Consider the following 19401-nt stretch of genomic DNA (forward strand, 5'->3'; position numbering starts at 1 on the left):
TAAGGATTGGGACCATCTGTAACTTGGTGGGACATTAGATACACTTGTCCGTGGTGTTTGTTGCCAAAATGGGCATCATAGGACAGAGGAGCTATTGACACTGCCATGTAACTTTAAAGTCTTGTTTGAAGCAAGTTTGAGTGATTACAGGACTGTGGTAGAGGCTTCTTGTTTGCAGAACTCATGGTGTTTGCCCCACAGTCACTTCTCAAAAAGGTTGGTGACATCAAACTGTATGTGGATGGCTGCTCAATCTCTGCATCCCCTCAAGTACGCAACCTGGGCGTCATCATGGACTTCACCCTCTGCTTCCAACAGCACATCAAACACACTACTAAAACTGCCTTTTACCATCTTAAGAACATCTCCAGACTCCGACAGTGCCTCTCCAACTCTGTGAGATCCTCATGCAATCCTTCATCACCTCCCGACTTGTAACGGTATCCTGTTCGGTCTGCCCAGCAAGGCTACTGACTGATTCCAGCATGTCCAGAACTCTGCGGCTCTGATGCTCACCCACACAAAACTTGGACTGCGCATCACTCCCATCCTGAAGAAGCTTCACTGGCTGCCAGTTAAGTCCCGGATCAAATATAAAATCCTCCTCCTGACGTACAAATCTCTCCATGGACTTGCACCTCAGTACCTCACAGATCTCCTCCATCCCTACACTCAGTCACGGTCCCTGCAGTCCTCTGACAAGGACTTGCTCGCTGTCCTAATTCCAGGCTCCGGACATTTGGTGACAGAGCCTATTGGCTTTAATCTCCCCTGGCCTCACACCTCTTACCTCCCCACCTTGTTTAAGCGTCCTTGGGTTTGTGAAAGGCTCTATATAACTCAAAGTTATTATTATTATTATTATTATTATTACAGTCCACATTCTTTATCAGATTTTTTAGAGATTTTTTTTTTTTTAAGTCTGAGTAAGTTTAATTGTGTCATTGGGCTAATATTGATTTGGGATTGGAGATAAAAAACATTTTTAACTTAAAGCATGTATTGCAAACTGAAAGTGTAGAGTTTCAAAGACATTTAGGAAGCAGGGAGAGTCTGATGAAACCGTAGACTGTAGGATGAAACACGCTATTGAGATGCGTTGTGGGAAATGTAAGGGGTTTTTGGAGCTTCCGCAATACTCTGGACATAAAGTAAGGACATCTCAACATCTGATGCAATTTTCAGTTGTGGTGTATTTACAACATTTGTAGTTTTTTGTAATAACAAGGGTACAAGCACCTAGGCGAGTTTTGCTTTGGATGTGGTTTGCAGACAGTTATGTAAAGTAAGAATGATTTCTGGTTATGAGCCCAAAACCTGCAAAATCAACAGTGTAACCTGGTCTACACACTCCCTGGTCTTTTCTGCCCTCTACAGTCACAAGTAAGAAATGGCACTGCTTAAACAAATCTTACTGTATATGATCCTGTAATTGCAACTTAAAAAAACGACTTCATTATAATAGTCCATGTATCTGTGGATGAACATGTATTACCTTTGATACGCATTTCAAACTGCTGTCATAATTATGTATGAGCGGCAATGGTCCAGGTCACAGAAAAGTAAGAAGTGGTGGCAATGGCAAAGAAGGATAAATATATGTTCATGGTGCTCATCCTTGCAGCTGGTATAGGCTACTGACCTGCAAAATGCTTCTCAAACTGATCAAATGGCCGATATTCCATCCATTCATCATCTACCGTTTATCCTGTGTGCAGGGTTGCGGGGGGCTGGAGCCGATCCCAGCTTACATCGGGCGAAAGGCGGGGTATACCCTGGACAGGTTGCCAGTCCATCTCAGGGCCAAATGGCCGATATTATACCGGATATTATACTATAGGTCTACTAACCGCTGGTTGTCTCACAACTGTGTGGTTGCATAAGGTGCTACATCATTTTGTGACATAGCAGACAAAGTAATGTGTTGGAAATTGGCTGTATCCAACTCTTAATTTTCGATTCTTTTCTTTTCTTGAGATTCCAGAAAGTAATATCCAGGTATCATTGTGCAGCTACTCCTGTCGATTGATGTTACATGTGGTTTAAGTTGATTAGTTTGAAAACAAAAAGTGTATTTATATCTTTTTCTATGTGTTATAATTATTTAAACATCATATATAGCCTTAACTTGAATACAGTAACATACTGGAGAGGTTTGCAGAGCAGAACTTGTTATTTTGTATATTTTCACTTCCTCACTTTATGTTTTTCCTGGGTTTTTCTTAAAACCATATGGAGACCCCATTAATATGAACATCTGTGACACTGTGGCTGATAATAACACATAATATTATAACAATAGCTTAAATTATCTGTTGTTTTTTGATTAATTACTGAAACTGTAAAATGGCCCAAAAAAACCCCACAACAAATAAATGTGAAAGTGCCCAGCGATTAGTTCAAAGGTCCAAAACCAAAAAATGTAGCCTTATAACAAAACAGAGCAAATCCTCACATTTGAGAAGCCTAATGGATTATTTACAATTAAGTGACTCATTGCTTCAGCACTAAAATATGCCAATGCAAATTTTCTCCTCTTCATTTAGGGGCATTTGTTGTCCTATAAAATGCATAAAAAGATGTAGGCTTAATATAAGTGGAAAATTAAGTAGCCAACACCATGCCATCTAACATTTAAAAAAAAAACACCAAGTAGCGTCCCATTATTTTGAAATTGATTGACTTTTTCATTAAAAGAAAAGCCATGGAAGCTGATATTATTACAGCAAGTGTTTCTTACTAAAAGGTTATTGAATGCACCAATGGAGATTTTAAAAGGAGGATCTGCAAGCAGCAGGTACGAAAGTGTTAAATCATATTGCTCCGCCTTATCTTAAACATCCAACCAGAAAGAGAACGTCGAAGAAATATGTTTGTTCAAACTAATAAATCATCAAGACTCCCCTAGATTAGGGCTCTCATGAAGAGTTATTCTGCAGTAACTAAGCGTTTCCATACTGTCTGTAGGCTGTATATAAAAAGTGGACAACACGTGGATGTATTCACTGTTACGAACCGGCGTGTTTACTGATTAGAGGCCGGCGTTAACGAGGAAATCGTAAGTAACGTTAGCTAACAATGTGTCATTCGCTGTCCGTAATTAAGTAAATTAACTTAATTGTCATTTTAATTCAACTGGGCAGTATTCGGCTACAAGTTATAACTCATCCCCGCATGCGCCGTGCTGTAAATCCCTGCGTGACTAACGTTATTTAACAGCGAGGGAGGTTCAAGAGCTAACGTTAAGTTACACAAACCTAAAACATCTTTTTGGATTTATTATGTGTTGAATTCACCACACCAGTGTTTAAATGGCGAACGCTTGTGCCATCTTCACTAACGTTACCTCTTAAGTTACTCTTCTGTAAGCACTAACGTTATGGCATCAGGAGCCATGTCACCCACTTCAGACATTTAGCTAACGGTAGCGTCAGCTTCGCTAACGTTAAGAGGTTCCTAAAGTCCTTAACGGGAGAATATAAAACTACACGAAGCCGCCAGAGAGAAGGTTCACGTCCCAGTGGTCTTTAAGTAGACAAAGCGATGCCAGGCAGCTGTAAAGAAACCAAAATGTGGGTTAATGCTACGTCAGGGTTGTCATAGTGAAAGCTAGCTAGCTACAGTTGTAGCAATACAGCTTCTGACCGTTAGTGGCAGCACTGAACGTGCACGAAGAAAAACCAGCGAAATGTCACAGATTTCACTGTTTGGGAATAAAAAGCACAGTAATGGAAACTTTGGATGTGAAAGAATTTTGGAAATCATCTAGAGAACTGTATAAATGGAAATTCAAATTCTAATCTGGTTGAAAATATTATAATCAGCAAACTAACTTATTGTCTCTGAGGAGAAGTCCAGAGAACAATGTTTTGCAGCCAGTTGAAGCCTTAAACACAGACTTAAACATAACATACAAAACCATAATTAAATACATGCAACATACGTAAAAAATATTTTAATTAAAGCTAAACCCACATACAACATCAAGTGACAGCTGTCATTTTTGGGCTGCAACAGGGTGTTTTTTATTTGAAGATTATTTTGCTAATTAAGTTAATCACTTAGTGGTTAGTTTTATTATTATCTTTATCATCACTTATTATTATTATTTTATTTTTATATTTTTTTTACTTTTATTAATTCAGGAAAGTTTCACTGAGAGGAAGCCTCTCTTTTGCAGGAACACCCTGATCACATTCGTAGTTACTCATTCACACCTGGAAGCTGCCCAGTACAACCACAGTCTGAGCTGCTGGCCATTGAGCAGGTTCACTGGAGCGTTTGGGGTTAAGGGCTTTGCTCAAGGGCACCTCAGTGGTGGAAAAGAGGGAGCACAAAGTCCTGCTTCCCCTCCCAGATTTAATCTGCCGGTATGGGGATTAAATTGTTGACTTCCCGCTGACCTAGCTTGCTTCTCTCAGCTTTTGGCCACCACTGTCCCTAAACTCTAAAATGTTACTGTAAAATTGTTAAAAGCGATCACGCCACAATTTGCCAGAGCCAACAGTGGCATTATTGTGTGACTTGTTTTTCTCTGACCAGCTACCCAAAACCAAAAAAACATTAAATTCACAATGACATGAAACGGACAAAAGCAGCAAATCAACACGCATGAGAAGCTGTAACAAGAACATTTGACCACTTGTTGTAAATATACATCACTGTATGATAGCGAAGCATGGTACCCCCTTAAACCATATGGATTTTGAATTTGGAAAAGTATACTGTCCCAACCCTGAATGCCCAATTATGTAAAAATTTACAGTGCCGAGGTATTGTGTACAGCATACAGAGCAGGGTTAAGTAAATTTCCTCCTTTTCATCTTTTCACTGAGAAAATAGCTCTCAAATTCTGTCAGCACCAAAGAACAAGTCACTTTAACACCTAGAGTTGAAAAGCCAGTGGGACTCTAAAGGAGCATCAGGAGAACATCAGATTAGCACAAAACACTCAGACCTAACCGAATTATACACACCTAAAGAGTAACACATTAGATGGAAATCACCAAACAACACAATCTCAGTTATTTGGCCCTAAAAGTTTCCTATATGCTGTGATAGAACTGTGTCTCCCCACTGTAATAAAAACTGAGCTAAAGAAATCCTTTAAAGATGCTCATTGTCAGTGGCCAATGTATGTTTTTCTGTTAACAAACTTAATGAGCTCTGAATAGATTTGACAGCAGAACTAGACTGTTATATGAATAGAGAGAGGTTCCTGGCTCAGAGCTTGTAATATTACAGCCATAATGAAAGCAGTTAATAGTGTTTTATTTTGAAGTGTGTTATACTTACATTTCACAGACAATATGAACTACCTGCCAGATGACAACTCCAGGTACAAAGATGTTGACTACTGGGATGAAAGATACAAGACAGAGCCGTGTTATGACTGGTTGGGCTGCTTCTCCAAATTCCAGCACCTTTTGGAAAACCACATCAAGAAAGAAGACTCTATTCTGATACTTGGTTAGTAGTTTTATGTTATTCTGATTACATCTTCACTTTGGTTGGAAGCTTCTCTTTGTCTTCTCACCACCCAATGCTGTAAGAAACGAGACACAAAGTCTAATATTCAACATGTACGACAGTATGTGGTATATTAGGTCCCTCACTCCTAGTCCAGCCAGGGACTCTTGTTGCAAATCAGCCCTCTTCTTTCTCTCTCTCTACCCCCTCTTCCTGCCCGCTTCTCAAGATTTGTCATTATGTCAGTTACCCTCATCATGGTTGTCAATGCTGTCATTAGCATCCATCGCTTATACTGCCGTTAAATCCTCCTAGGCAACCATTTGTCCTTCTCGTTAGTGTAATTAGAGTGGGTGAATTATTTTTATAAAGTATTAATAGAATTTAATTTAACCTAGATGTGCAGAAATCTGCTGAATAACAGGTTGTTAAATTCACTCTTAAGTAGAGCTGGTTATTGTCAAATACAGTACATGACTTTTGGTACCATTTTCAAAACTATCCTTGCTTTCGTACAAAACATTTCATTTAACATAAGAAGCCAAACTTCTTAAATGTTCCTCCACAAGCAGCCGTGCAAGAACTGAAAGAAGCTTGAGTCTGAAAACGATCTGATCAAAGAACAAGTAAAAAGAAGAAGAGGCATTGAATGCCAGCTTTTGGTAATTGACTGTTTTTGGTTTTCTGTACACACATTTACCTCTGTGCCCCAAAAATTGTGAAATTCAGTACCCATCCCTACTCTTTATGTGACATTTTGGCCTGGATTCTGGTCGCTTTACTGATGTACATCACACCTCGAAGAAACATGCTGTTGGCTTTGTGTTGACTGTTACAAAGGCATAGAAAACAGTGTTTTCCTCAAATGTCCACAAGATGTCACTGTTCCCCCAATAATATTGCCAGTTCTCTTGCACTCAGCAACTTCCTGCAGTACCTGTTGCCACAAAAACATTTGAAGCTCGAACATGGTATTTTGGCTGAACATAGAGTAAACCTCAGTGTGAATTGGAGCTCTGCAAAATATGAAGCAATAGGCCTGAGCCAATGACAGGTGGTATTGTCAACATTAGCTCACATATTAGGATGAGTTATAAGCAGACGCCAGTACGCTGAAATGCCAGCTTCAAAGTCTTTTGTTGTTGGACTGTTATACCGCCACAGAAACATAGAGGGCTATAGTGGTCTATTATTTTTTCTGATGCGAGCCTTGATTATGCATGCTCGGTGGCGTTTGCGTATGTGACAGGGGGTTTGTTAAATTTGTGTCAGGGAGTGACAGGGCCTTCTGCTGTTTGTGTGTAAGGGTAACGGGGAGAGGGACTGTTGAGGTTGTCAGAAGTTTGGTATTCTTTGCTCGACATAAACCTTTTTATTTATTTATTTATTTTTTTAACTGCAGTCTAATTCCAACTAGACTACAATGCCAGTGTATATATATAATTTTTTTTCATTTGGATGACACTGGTCTGGTGCTGGTTTAAAAAAAGGTATTTTGATACACATTTTGTACATATACATAAACAGACAGATAGTATGCGGCCTCACTTTTTCAGTGTGCGTCATAGGCACACCTACAGCAGAGGCGTGAGCGGGCTCTGGAGTTTGATATATAAAATATCTTCTCTTGCCTCCCTTCCTGCAGCAGGGCAGACCACTTTCTGCTCACTGATTTAAACACGAAGAAGAGCCACTATATCACTTGAGAGCTCTCATCTCGGAGAGCATCGCTCTCTCTACCGCTGCGCTCATGTATCATGGAATCACACGTTTCTGTCACCAGCACGTGTTGATGTCTTCTTCAGCAGCACGCATGCACAGATAAGGAGCAAAATAGAGAAGAACCTGCACGTGTTGTATAGACATGAAGAGCTCCTAAAAGCACTTAAATATAGCCACGCTTGGACAAATGCCTGCCACGATTGCACACATCTCCTGGCTACCCTCACTTGTTAAGTCTGTAAAAACCAGAGAGACTATTGGCTCGTATAAAATGACACAATACATTATTGTCACTATAGGGGGGCCAGGGCATTACTTGGCAAAGAGGAGGGAAGACGTAAAGAAAGACTTGTGATGAGTGGATAAAGGAAAGCAAGACGGAAGGGAGGTAAAGAACTAATCAGGTTTGGGCCACTCAACTGTCTCTGATGGAGGTCATTTCCATTAAGATAATCTGCACAGCACAGAGAGAAAGATACAGGGGAGGGAGGAATGCATAGATGAGGAGAACGAGAACGCTTTGCTGCATGCTGATGACCCTCTCCTTCCTCAGTTTGCTTATGTATTATTTTTACTTTGTTCCAGTCATTGTCCTCTGCTTATCTGTACAGTTTCATAAATGGATTTTGCCTACACACTCTCAGCCACCGTGGACCTGTTTACTCCCCACCCAACTTCTCTCCACCTGCTTATCAAATATCTGGAGAGTCTGGCTTCCCCATCTCACCATTTTTGCCCCACCTTCTCAGTAATGGACTCTTGCGTTTCGGTGTTATTGTTTTGTTTTTGTCATGAACTGCTACTCAGCAGTATAAGTTCTCATGTCTAGACTTTAACCACACACAATCCTGTCTCTATGTGCCAATAAAACTAGACAATGTAAGCACGCATGATCAGATGTTAGTGTGTGCTGCTGAATTCTTTTTGATCACTTACCAACTTTATAGTGGCAATAGGATTGTAATAGTTTTTACGTTTTTAAAGATGAATGTGGGTATATTTTGTATCCAGGTCAACAAGTCATGTTTGTGTAGTCAAAGCCTGATAGCTAGTTTGCTAATTCCTTTGTGCCAAATACCTCCACTGTTATTCAAAAACACACCCATGCCAGCACCAACACTTCATTATGATAAACTTAGGCACTGAAGTTTATTTTGTATGTACTGCTGCTGTAAATACTCACTAGTGCATCAAAACCGCAGTGGAAAAAAGTCCCCAATAGATACAAGTTTTACTGTAGTGCCCAGCTGAAATTATTTCACTGTTTTAAAAATTAAAATAAAAATTTGTGATTTGATGTTTTTGATCTTGTGTGGAACCAATAGTTAGGAAAATCAGAAACTGCTGAGAGATGGACCAAACACATCTCTGGTCTTGCTATCCATGAGATTTGTTGACACTAACACAAATATATTCAGCATTTCCTTTTTAAGACATGTTCTTGTAAACACATATAGTGTTTTATGTTGTTCTCTCTCTGAAAAGTGGTAAACATGGACAAATATATTTATGTTCACTCTGTATTTTGCCTAGTTCCTGTGGATGGATTCTCATAGGTAGATCCAGTATTGACCCTCTACTCTCTCATGATTAACAAGGTGGTTAAATCATTCGTAATAATAGCATATCTTGTTTAGAAGCTGCACTGCCCACTCGGACTCCCACATCAACCGCAGTGACATTAGGCCAGCGTTGTTTCTGCTTTGCAATGATGCAGAAAGTTAAAGCTGCTCATTTAAAGTGCAGTAACATTTCTTGGAAAAATTATATGGAGAATCAGATTGCGCTTTGACAAAATGCATATTAAAAATGTAACGTAGATATTGGCGTGTGATGGCTTATGAACAGGTCTGCAGTGAAACCAGGACAGTGTGAAATAAAAGTACTGCTCGCATATTCAACTTTTGAAATGGAATGTAAACGCCGGCCTTCATATTAATGCTGTAATATTTTTAAAGCACTCTGTGTGTCTCATACAGCCTCATAATGTGACATAACTATGCTCATTGGTAGCTGGGGCCTGGGGTGGTGTGCATTGCGTCAAGCAGTCCCCGGCCCTCCATCTGACGTGTGTGTGTGTGTGTGTTAGCAACATTACCGAGCATTAGCAATGATCAGCTCGATCCCGCTTGACGCACACGGCTCGTCCATCTACAGCTTGCTCCAGGCTGCTGCCAGTGATGTAATGACCCCACGTCTCCTTGTGGTCACCACTCATGCCTTGTTCCCCAAGGCGAAGGGTGATGATGTAATGACTCTGTTCTCCAACAGTGAGTGAGACTGAGGTGTGTGTGTGTGTGTGTGTGTGTGTGTGGTTGTATCCTGGAACACTTACCTTTCGCAGAGCACAGTGTATTTCAGCATTAAATGTTTTTATCTAAAATGCTCCCTGCTAAGACTTACATGTATGGCCTGTGTATTGATGGCCATTTAAATGCTGGCCGCTGGTTTAGTTTTGTAGCTTTGGTAGCCGTGTGCGTGCATATACATGTTCATATTTAACACTGCACATTAGCTGAAACACTTGATTAATTAGTCAATTGACAGAAAATTGATCTGCAACAATTTTGATAACCGATTATTTGTTTAGAGAGGTGGTATTATGCTCATAATCTTATTTAGGGGATGTACCAGAACAGGTTTACATGGTTTAATTTTCAAAAAACACCATATTTTTCTCATACTGCACATTGCTGCAGCTCCTCTTGCGGCTTCGTTTTAGCTGTGGAGTGATACATCTTCTGTTCAGCTGTATGTTGCTGACCAGCTTGGCAACATAGACTGGAGCAAGAGTTTCAGAGTGGTGAGTTATTAATCTGTAACAAAAGTATTTTTCACCCATAAAGTTTTAACTGAGCTCTGTCTCTACATCACAGTAACAACTTTATGTCCATTGACTGCCTGGAGGGTAGCTAGTGTTTGGAAGGGAGAGGAGGTGTGTGCTGCAGTTAAGTGTTTTTCCACCAGTGTTTTTGAAGGCATTTAGCTTTCATCCCTGTTTCGTCACAGGGATGAAGGGGAAATGGCTGGACTATAAATGAGCTGTTTTCAGGCAGCTCAGAGCAGTATTTTCTTTGGGAGATAGGAACTCCCTTTGGAGTGGACTTTGGGCTTTTTCACTTTGCAAACCTATTACATGCACAAAAAAGGTAAATGACTCCAATAAAGGAGAGGGGAGCCTTTAAGTCATTTTTCAAGCAGAAATGTCGAACAGTTGCTGGTACCAGCCTCCTCTCAGAGGTGAAGATGGTGCCTTTTTCATTCAAGTTCCTTCTTGACCATTTAAGATTAGTCTTGGTTGCCCATTTGCTAGCTTTTTCCCAGAGCTTTCCACTACATCTCATGGTCTTCATCAGCAGATGACATATGAGCAAACTTTAGCCAATATTATGTAGCTGCAGTACCAAAGGCTGCATTTTCAGACCCCTACAATCCTGGGATCGCAGTTCTAGGACCGTAGTTCTTTTGCGACAGCGGCATCTAGTGGAGTGGTGGTGGTAATGCACAGCAACACGGAGGTTAACCCTGTCTGCTAGCATGTCACTGATGTGCGCAGCTGTAGGCTTAACTGGTCGACATGCATAAAATTAATAACGTAAGTTTAGGCACACACACAATGGTTGTGGTAAGGGTAATTGGCTTCAGGGGCGCTGTCAAGAGTAACGTAGCTAGCTAGCTAGCCAGCCATCTAGCTGGCAGTATCAAAGTAAACAAGGGTCCTAGAAATACAGTTCCGTTCCTAGGATTGCTGAAACTGCAGCCTCCGCTACTGCAGCTACATACTACTCACTTTAACGGCTGATGAAGACTGCGTAAGGTGGTTGAATGATCCAGTAAAAGCTAGTTAGTAGAGTGTGATTTTAGATTGGTTTGTTAGAATGACTATCTTGGACTTTTTGACACATTTTGTATTGGAGGTTTTCCACGATTTTCTGACATTTAAAACAATGAAAGAAGATTAATTTATAATCAAAATAATTTTGAATGCAGCTTCACTGTGTATGTAATAGACCTGTAGAGTATGTTTGACACACCCTAACTATCCTGCATTGCTCCCTCTCTTTAGCTCACCTTCTGTCCTGTTGCTTTCTTCAGCTCCTGAGGGTGATGTAAGCAGTGTTCATTGGCAAAGGAATAGTGAAAGACCATGAGTGACTGTTTGATCAGCTCTTGTGTAGGCTAACTATGTATGGCTCAGCACCTAGACTACAGTGACATTATAACTTTTATAAATAACATTGCTTCATGCTAGCAAAAATGTAAAGTTTTCCTTCCAGCACCCTCTCTGCTTCCTGCACACCCCACATTGCCCATTCATTCCCCCCTCCTGATGCTCCCTCTCTTCCTCCTTTTTCCTCCTTGCTGTCTCACCTCACTTTTTCCTTGTCGACCATTGCCTAACTTTCACCTCCCCCTCTCTCCCCTTTGCCTTTGACTGCTTGTCAGTATTTGGTATCAAAGACTTCTGCCTGTGTACCCAGAGTCAGTCCAAGTGTGTGTATATATAGCTGGAGCAAAGGTGTTTACACTGTTGTCAGGGCTGTAGGAGCTGCAATTTCTCAGGAGAGTCCAACTCACTTGGTGGGCAATTATGTTGAGCTACGGTCTCATTCAGAAATTGGCATCCCACTAGAGATGTGCAATTTTCAACAGTAGCTGTCAGTCACTGATGCTGCTTGATCTTTATTATATTCAGGTGTATTTTATTCCCATATTCAATGTGTTTAATACATGATACACAGACTTATTATTGTAGATTTCCTCGTGCTGGAAGATCCTGCAGGTGAGACATAGTTTTACATTTCTGTGCTTTATGTCCTTGAGAAGCTAATCCACGTACATAAGTGTACTGATTGTTTGTAGGACATTAGCCCATTCACACTTGGCATTTAAAATTCATTTTGGGTTATCAGATTGCAATCAGATAGTTCTAGACTACATGAAGGTACAGGTGTAGGGATGGGGATCGAGACCCGGTTCCAAAATTTCTCAAAACCCGAAAATCAATAAGGTTCGAGCTTATCGATACTGCTATCAAGACTTGCGGCTATGATGTAACGTTATGTCTCGAGCATCAAATGTTATTTAATTTGAAACGCAACGGATAAGAAAATCATCAGGCTGCAGTCTCTGCCTGCTCTCTGTCGGCTCCTACACACACACACAGTGGCATCAGAGCGAGAGGCTGCGCTGTCACGGTGGAATAACGTTACGGTGAGGGTTAAGTTGGCTCCAAACTACTGTAACGTTAGTTGATGACAACTACGCTCGTTACTGTAAGTATGTGCAATAAAACCTTCGCAAGTGAAAAGACAATAACGTTACTTTATCAATACACCTATCTGTAAGGTAACGTTAAACATGTAGAAATGGTTAATTTAATCATCTGTCCTCAGTATCTCATCCTGTATGTTTTATACAAGCACAGCTAACGCTAGCTTGGCATTAGCCAAATCCGTGACCTCCGCTGCCTTGTGCCCCCTCGCCTCGCCAGCCACACTCCTGGATCCACAAGCTCTCTAGCTTCCCAGCCTGGCCTTCCCAACCCTTGCCTAGTTATTGTTTTTGTTCTCAAGAATAAACCTTTTTTCCACACCTTCACCGGGTCTGTTTGCACCCGAGTTCAACCACCACCCGACCCTAACAGTCTGTAGTCTTAAAAACTTAGCTGCTGGCTGAGACAAACCAGCCACTCCTCCTTCTACCTGGTAACTCCGCGTGAGCGTAAATGAAAGAAGAATTTCTCTGCTCGCGCGAAGAGAAAACTGTGCTTTGAGCGCGCGCAGAATCCCACGTACAAGTCCTTGCTCTGCTGCTCGCGAAACTCTAAACTTCTCGCTCGCACGCGGTTAATCTTTTTGGCAGTAGGTCGGCGGATCCAGTCATCATCATTTCACTACACATGATTGGTTAAGGTTCCTGTCCTCTGTGATTGGCCAGAAGAAGAAGCGTTCAGGACAGTAGGACAGCTGCATGGCAGACCTTCAGGAGGTAAGTTACGTAACGTTATGTCTTACAATGCATAATATTCTGTGCATATTGGGTGTAACACAGCTTATCACTTCCTTAGCTTGACATTCAGTTAAATATCTTACTAAATTACCTTACATTGCAGCTACTATCTGCCGGCAGCACGTTGTAGACTTGACGTAAGCTAACGCTAGCTGACTAGCATGTCTTTTTTTGTTGTTCATGTCTGTATAACCGGCACAGTTACAAAACGCTGCCAGGCAGGTGGTTGCCTTGTTAAGGAGTGCCCTGGCTAATGAAGCTGAACCATCACAAAACCCTAAGTGTGCTTTAAACATTGTGTAAGATTATTTAGCATTGCGTCATTCCTTAAGAGACCGTTTTAGTGTTTACAATGGCTGCACAGTAAGTAACAACAAAAAACAAAACATAATATCAGCGTGACCACTTTTGTTTCACTGATACCTTTTACAAAACTTATTATTTTCAGGTCATGTGACTGTATCATTCAGAACTTTTCTGTCATGGACCTGTTGTCTACCATGTAGTAAACTGGCAACCTCTGCTTAACGTTAGTTGACATAAGTTATGGATGTTTCATATTATATTTATACTTTTCGGGATGGGGATAAAGACCTGGGTTCTATAAGGACTCCATTCCAAAAAACCCTGACAATAAGGTTCGAGCTTATACTGCTATCGAGGGTAATGTTAACAGAGTTCTTCATTTTTTCTAAACGTTACTCACTATTGTGATGTCACATATTTAGCTTATACAGTGACTTTGCTGTCTTAAACTTTAATGTTGCTGTTCTAGAAACACGTAGTTGTATTTAAAATGTAATGAATTTAAAAACAACCAGGCAGCTTATATGCACACTTCATTATGTGTTTATCTTCAGTCATGCCATTATCTCAATACTGAACAATGTTATCGCACATCAGTCTATCAATACAGTAACAGTAAAATAAAACGCTAACTGCAAGAAGTTTGTAAAAGTTTTTTATTTTTACATTTTGAAACATTTTAATACTTAACGGGCTTCTTTTTGGTTCTGCTCCTACAGTAATTAATACACAATATGGCTAGGTTTGGATCTGTTGTACGCAAAAAAAGTGAACCTGGGAGACGGATGCAAACAGCAGACGAGTTTGAGAGAGATGGAGAAAAGCAGGAGGACTGTCATTTGCCTACTGGACAGGCCCATCACCTCAACGGGGAGATAGATTTAGGCTTCAAATTGAATTTGACCATCATTGTGGAGTGCACTACGGTAGCAACATCACATGTGCATAATTTCCCGTTTTCAAGATTAGAATACTCAGGTGCTCAAAGTGAGAAATAGAAATAAAAAGAAATGAAGTCTCTACAATGTCAGTTTTCTTCTAATTCTAATATGTTGAATAGTAAACCATAAAAGAAAAGCCACTTTCTGACAAACTTGAGGTACTTGTGCTCTAGTATTTCCCTTTTATGTAATTATATCCATATACTCCACTGCATCTTATTATCATGCATACACAACAAATCTTGATGTGTTGATTTTGAATGTTTGTGACTGAAGGATGAAGTATTCCCTTATGGCTTGAGAAAATTCTTACTCTTACTTAAAATTAAGCACTCTTAGATAAACATGTTCCCCAAGCTCATGAAAAAGTTGGCTTTGTAGAGATACATGGTTCTCAAAGGACAGTGATACTAACATCCTTTTGAATATGATGCATTGCTGTAGATTAAACTACCCAACAGTATGAGCTCAAACATCTACAGCAGTAAAAACATCAAATCAACATACACATCAATGCAGCAGTCTTCTTAAACCAGAATCAGATAATTGTTTCACACTGACAAGGAACATTTTACTGTACAATGATACAGTACATACTTTTTTGTTTTTTCATTTTTTTAAACCTGTCCTGCCCAGCAGCCTGGTATAGAGTATGATGACCTGGATACCATATTGTGCCAGACAGATTTTACTTTAACAAGAGAGTATTAAAATACTCCTTTGTCTGTTTTATTATTTATTTAATTATGTATTGATTTGTCACCGGGCTGGACAGGGGGGCAGACATGGGGATGGGGGGGCACAAACAGACAGCACAGAGAAAGGACAACACCTGTAAGAGAAGGGGGAAAGGGGGATGGAAGGTGGGGACAACAGGGGAAAGCAGTGGGAAACACCAATTGCAGAAAGCAACGAAACCTGTAATAGAACAGAGAGGGGGGCTTGGGGAGGAGAAAAACAACAACAAACACAAACAAAAACAAACAATAAAAATAATAATAGTAAAAGACAACCTGCCCGAACAGCAGCAATGAACAGCTGACATAGTAAGACAACTAAGAGGAAAATGAAAACAAGAAACCGTCACACACACTAAAAAAGCAACACAGCACAGCCACGAAGAATAATTAATTTAAATAAGTAAGTGAAAGAAAAGCATCAGGAATAGTTCTACCAGGGACAACCTAAATTTGTTTGTGTCTATGTGTGAGACTGATTTTGTCTGTGTGGGTGGGTGTGTGTGTGTACGCATAAGCCTGTTTAAAGAATGTAGTTGTTAGTGAGAGTGGGACGCCACGACTGTGCCACACCTACCCCAGCAGCAGGCAGGCAAGAACCCCAGTAGCCAATAGGGGTGGGAGAAAGAAAAAGAATAAATCAATCAAAAAAAACTAAGACTCCCAGATGCAAGACCCCGACCCAAATGCCAGTTGACAACGTAATGCAGACGGAACGCAAAAAGCGTAATCCGCAGAAGAGCAGCGCCCGGACCGAGTGCGGCGCACGCACACAACATAGACCAGTGCCCCCCGCCCGAAAACTAACTATACACCTCAGTATCCAGAGGGGTCCAACAACTGGCCGACAGAGAAATGGGGAAGCATGGATCCGAGGCCAACGAAGCAAAACAGGGACGCAAACAGGTCCCTCCAAGCCAACGAGGAAATGCCTCCCCCGGACTCCAATGCACAAACTAAACGCTCAGCAGCCATCCAGAGACCCTGCGCAGGGAAAAAGCACGATGCATCAAGATGCATCGACAATCGCTCCACAATCCCACCGCAGCCCACCAAACCGCAATCGGATCAACCCGCGCAGAGGCCCCCACCCCCAGAAGCCAGGGCACCCTGCGACCCCCTAAAGTGCAAAGGACCCCAGACCGCATGTCGGGAAAAGCTGTACCCCGCCCCAAGGTAGAACAGCAGAGACCCGTGCCGGGAAGCTCCCTGCCGCCAGGGAGCGATAACGCGGGAGAACAAGGCCAACGGTCCCCCTGCCCAGCCAGAGGCATCCCTCCCTACAGTGCAGGCAGTGCTAGCAGCCCCCGAGGCCGATCTCATCCCCAGACGGGGGCCCAGCCCCCCCAGTCAAGCACCCCCAAGGAGGAGCACCAAAACCTACCCCGACAACGCCGGCCATGCGCCCCAGAGACTCCCGAATGCCCCCATTGTGAGAGAGTCATACTCCATACTTACTTTCATGTTATTTTAATTTTACAGTGTGAAAGTACTTTTACTTCAGTAAAGTATCTGAGCAGTTCTGCCAATGATTACAGCTCATGGAAATCAAAACTCCATATCTTAGAATAATGTACAATACAGAAATATCGACCGAAGAAGAGCCTTTAATCTCAGTCTGGTTCAGTACACAAAACCACAATCATGTGGTCACAGTGCTGTATCAAATTATATTCATAGTAAGTTGACTGGAACATCAGGCTTTTTTTTTTGAATGTCCACTTTCCCTCAGTGTTGGAGGAGACACTGGCTACTACATGCACTTAAGAAGTGAAATAAATTCATGTTTTATTACTGGAAACTATAAAGTCACAGTTGAACAATAATATCAAGTTTTCTCATGTTTGAATAATTTTAATATCAAAACACTGTATAGAGAACATTTTTACTTTCTTCCAATTTGGCAGCCTGTAACTACGGGAAACGTGTTCCAAGTGTGCAAAGCCTCTGTGCAGTAAAAGTAACACATGATTTGGATATAATTGCACCTTTTTATAAAAGTAGAGAATATTTATTTTTTTATTACTAACTTCCGTGACAATCATAAGCAAAGTTATGTTGCTAACAATACCAGTTATGAAACATGCAGTCAATACCTCAGGAATGTCAGGCTGATCAACATTTGTGTTCATCAGTCCAATCTGCCACATCTGCTCTGGACTCCGGTTTCCTTCAGTTCTGAGTGGATGATGATTCCAGCCTTCTGTAAATATCCCCAAATCTGTCTGAAGACTGGGAAGAATAATGATGTGCACACAGAACAGGTCCTCCGTTGATGAGATGTCCAGCAGTCTATCTGTCTCCAGGGAGTGTAGCAACTCATAGTACTTGTTGGTAACTATGACTCGGACATCTCGCCACAGGCGCTCAATCCTATGGATGTCAATATAGTGTTAACAGCTTGTAGTTTAGTTTTAAAATTACAAGTTCTGTCGTGTGTGTGCATCTCCCAGTAACCTGACACTTCACTCTATCACGTTTGGCGTTGCATTGGCACTATAAGATGTAGACTGCTGAGAATACCATGGAACTAAGTAGATTAATGAAAATGTCGCACTTACCTCTGATTATGAAGCTTCCTCGGTCTGTGCCATGAACAGAAAACATGAATCTCGCAATCTGTACATTTTCCACTCCCTGATCACCTCTGACTCTGAAATTGACAAAATTGATTTAGTTTTTTTTTGGTTTTAAAACCAAAATGGAAAAACATTGATTTTTTTATATTTAACAAGTCCAATTTGTGTAGCTTTGTGTGTTACACTTGATGAAACTGCAACAGATAAACTTGGCAATGGCGGTGCCTGATTAAATGTAATTAAGATGAACTTGAAAACCAACATAGGTGGGTTTTTAGTTAGGAAAAAAAGGAGGCTCAATGTTCAGTTTAACTCACTAGGAACTGGGACAGGAACACCTCAGAAGTTGCCTGAGAATCCTTTGGTTTTTAATATTTCTTCAGTATCAAATTAATTCAGTGATAGTTGTCATTACATCCAATGGTACACAGCAAACATGAACTGTTATTAGTTAATGCTGCAAGAATTATCTTATATTAATAAATCATACACAGGTTAAAATGTTTGGATCATTTTTATCCATCCATCATCAGCCGCTTATCCTGCGTACAGGGTCGCAGGGGGCTGGAGCCAATCCCAGCTGACATCAGGCGAAAGGCAGGGTACACCCTGGACAGGGCGCCAGTCCATTGCAGGGCCACACATAGACAAACAACAACTCACACCTCACACTCACATCCACACCTAAGGACAATTTTGGAGACACCAATCAACCTTGCCTGCATGTCTTTGGATGGTGGGAGGAAGCTGGAGCACCCGGAGAGAACCCACGTAGACACGGGGAGAACATGCAAACTCCATAATTTTTGTTCATCATTTAAATAGCACACCATGCTGGGCTCCTTTGGACTAAAGCTCGACATTAAAACACGGTACTGACTTTAACTTAATGGCAAATAGAGATCTGATTGGGTCCTTTGTATTGCACTATACCCTACAGTATACACAAAACTTTGGTAGCCTATGTGTTGTGGGCAGAATATTAGGTCACTTGTATTGTGGGTAGGTGGGGGGGTTGTTGTTTGCCCATGCCTCAAAGACTACTGACTGCTAATCTTGCTACAAAGAAACATTCATAGCTACAAGCTTGTAGGCTTAGTGTTGAATGTGAAAGCCATTGTTTATTCCTATTATTAGTATATAGGCTATATGTAGACATTTTGCTACGATTCGTGTAAAACACAACAGCTGCAGCAGCCTCTCTACACTGTTTCGACCTGACCATTTTCTCCATGAGATGGAAGAATTTAGAAAGTTGTGCGGCACTGTGGAGAGCCTCCAGCTGCAGCAGCACATGGATCATGTGTAAAATCAGGAGCGTCTGACTTCATCTAGCCAAAGTGAACTACCACCGACCGTTTGTAGTGCGCTGGTTTCATTGGCAACACAACCCATAGTCAGTGATCATTCACTCTGGCTGGATGAAGAACAACGCTCCTGATTTACGCATGATCCATGATGATACAGAAAAATAGGAATGAATGGCAAAAATAGTATATTGTCAATATTTTAGAGACTCCTCAAAATATCATGAATAATTTTTTCTGGGGAGCACGTCTTATTATGAAGAGCCAAGCTGTTTATCAAGCTCTTGATTAACATAATAATTATGTTATTTTATATTTTTATATAATA

At 41.1% G+C, this 19401-nt stretch overlaps 1 protein-coding gene across 1 annotated transcript in view; it reads left to right on the top strand.

Moving 5' to 3' along the window:
* Positions 1-2857: 2857 nt before the first annotated feature.
* ece2a (endothelin converting enzyme 2a) overlaps positions 2858-19401 on the top strand; it is a 92171-nt gene continuing 75627 nt past the window's right edge. The window contains 2 exon segments of the mRNA XM_038719244.1: positions 2858-3058; positions 5305-5469. Coding sequence (XP_038575172.1) covers positions 5310-5469 — 160 coding nt within the window. The 5' untranslated portion in view covers positions 2858-3058; positions 5305-5309.

The sequence above is a fragment of the Micropterus salmoides genome, unplaced genomic scaffold (genome assembly GCF_014851395.1).
Source record: "Micropterus salmoides isolate LMB-PRFRI ecotype aquatic unplaced genomic scaffold, ASM1485139v1 Ms_hic_scaffold_14, whole genome shotgun sequence".
Lineage (NCBI taxonomy): Eukaryota > Metazoa > Chordata > Actinopteri > Centrarchiformes > Centrarchidae > Micropterus > Micropterus salmoides.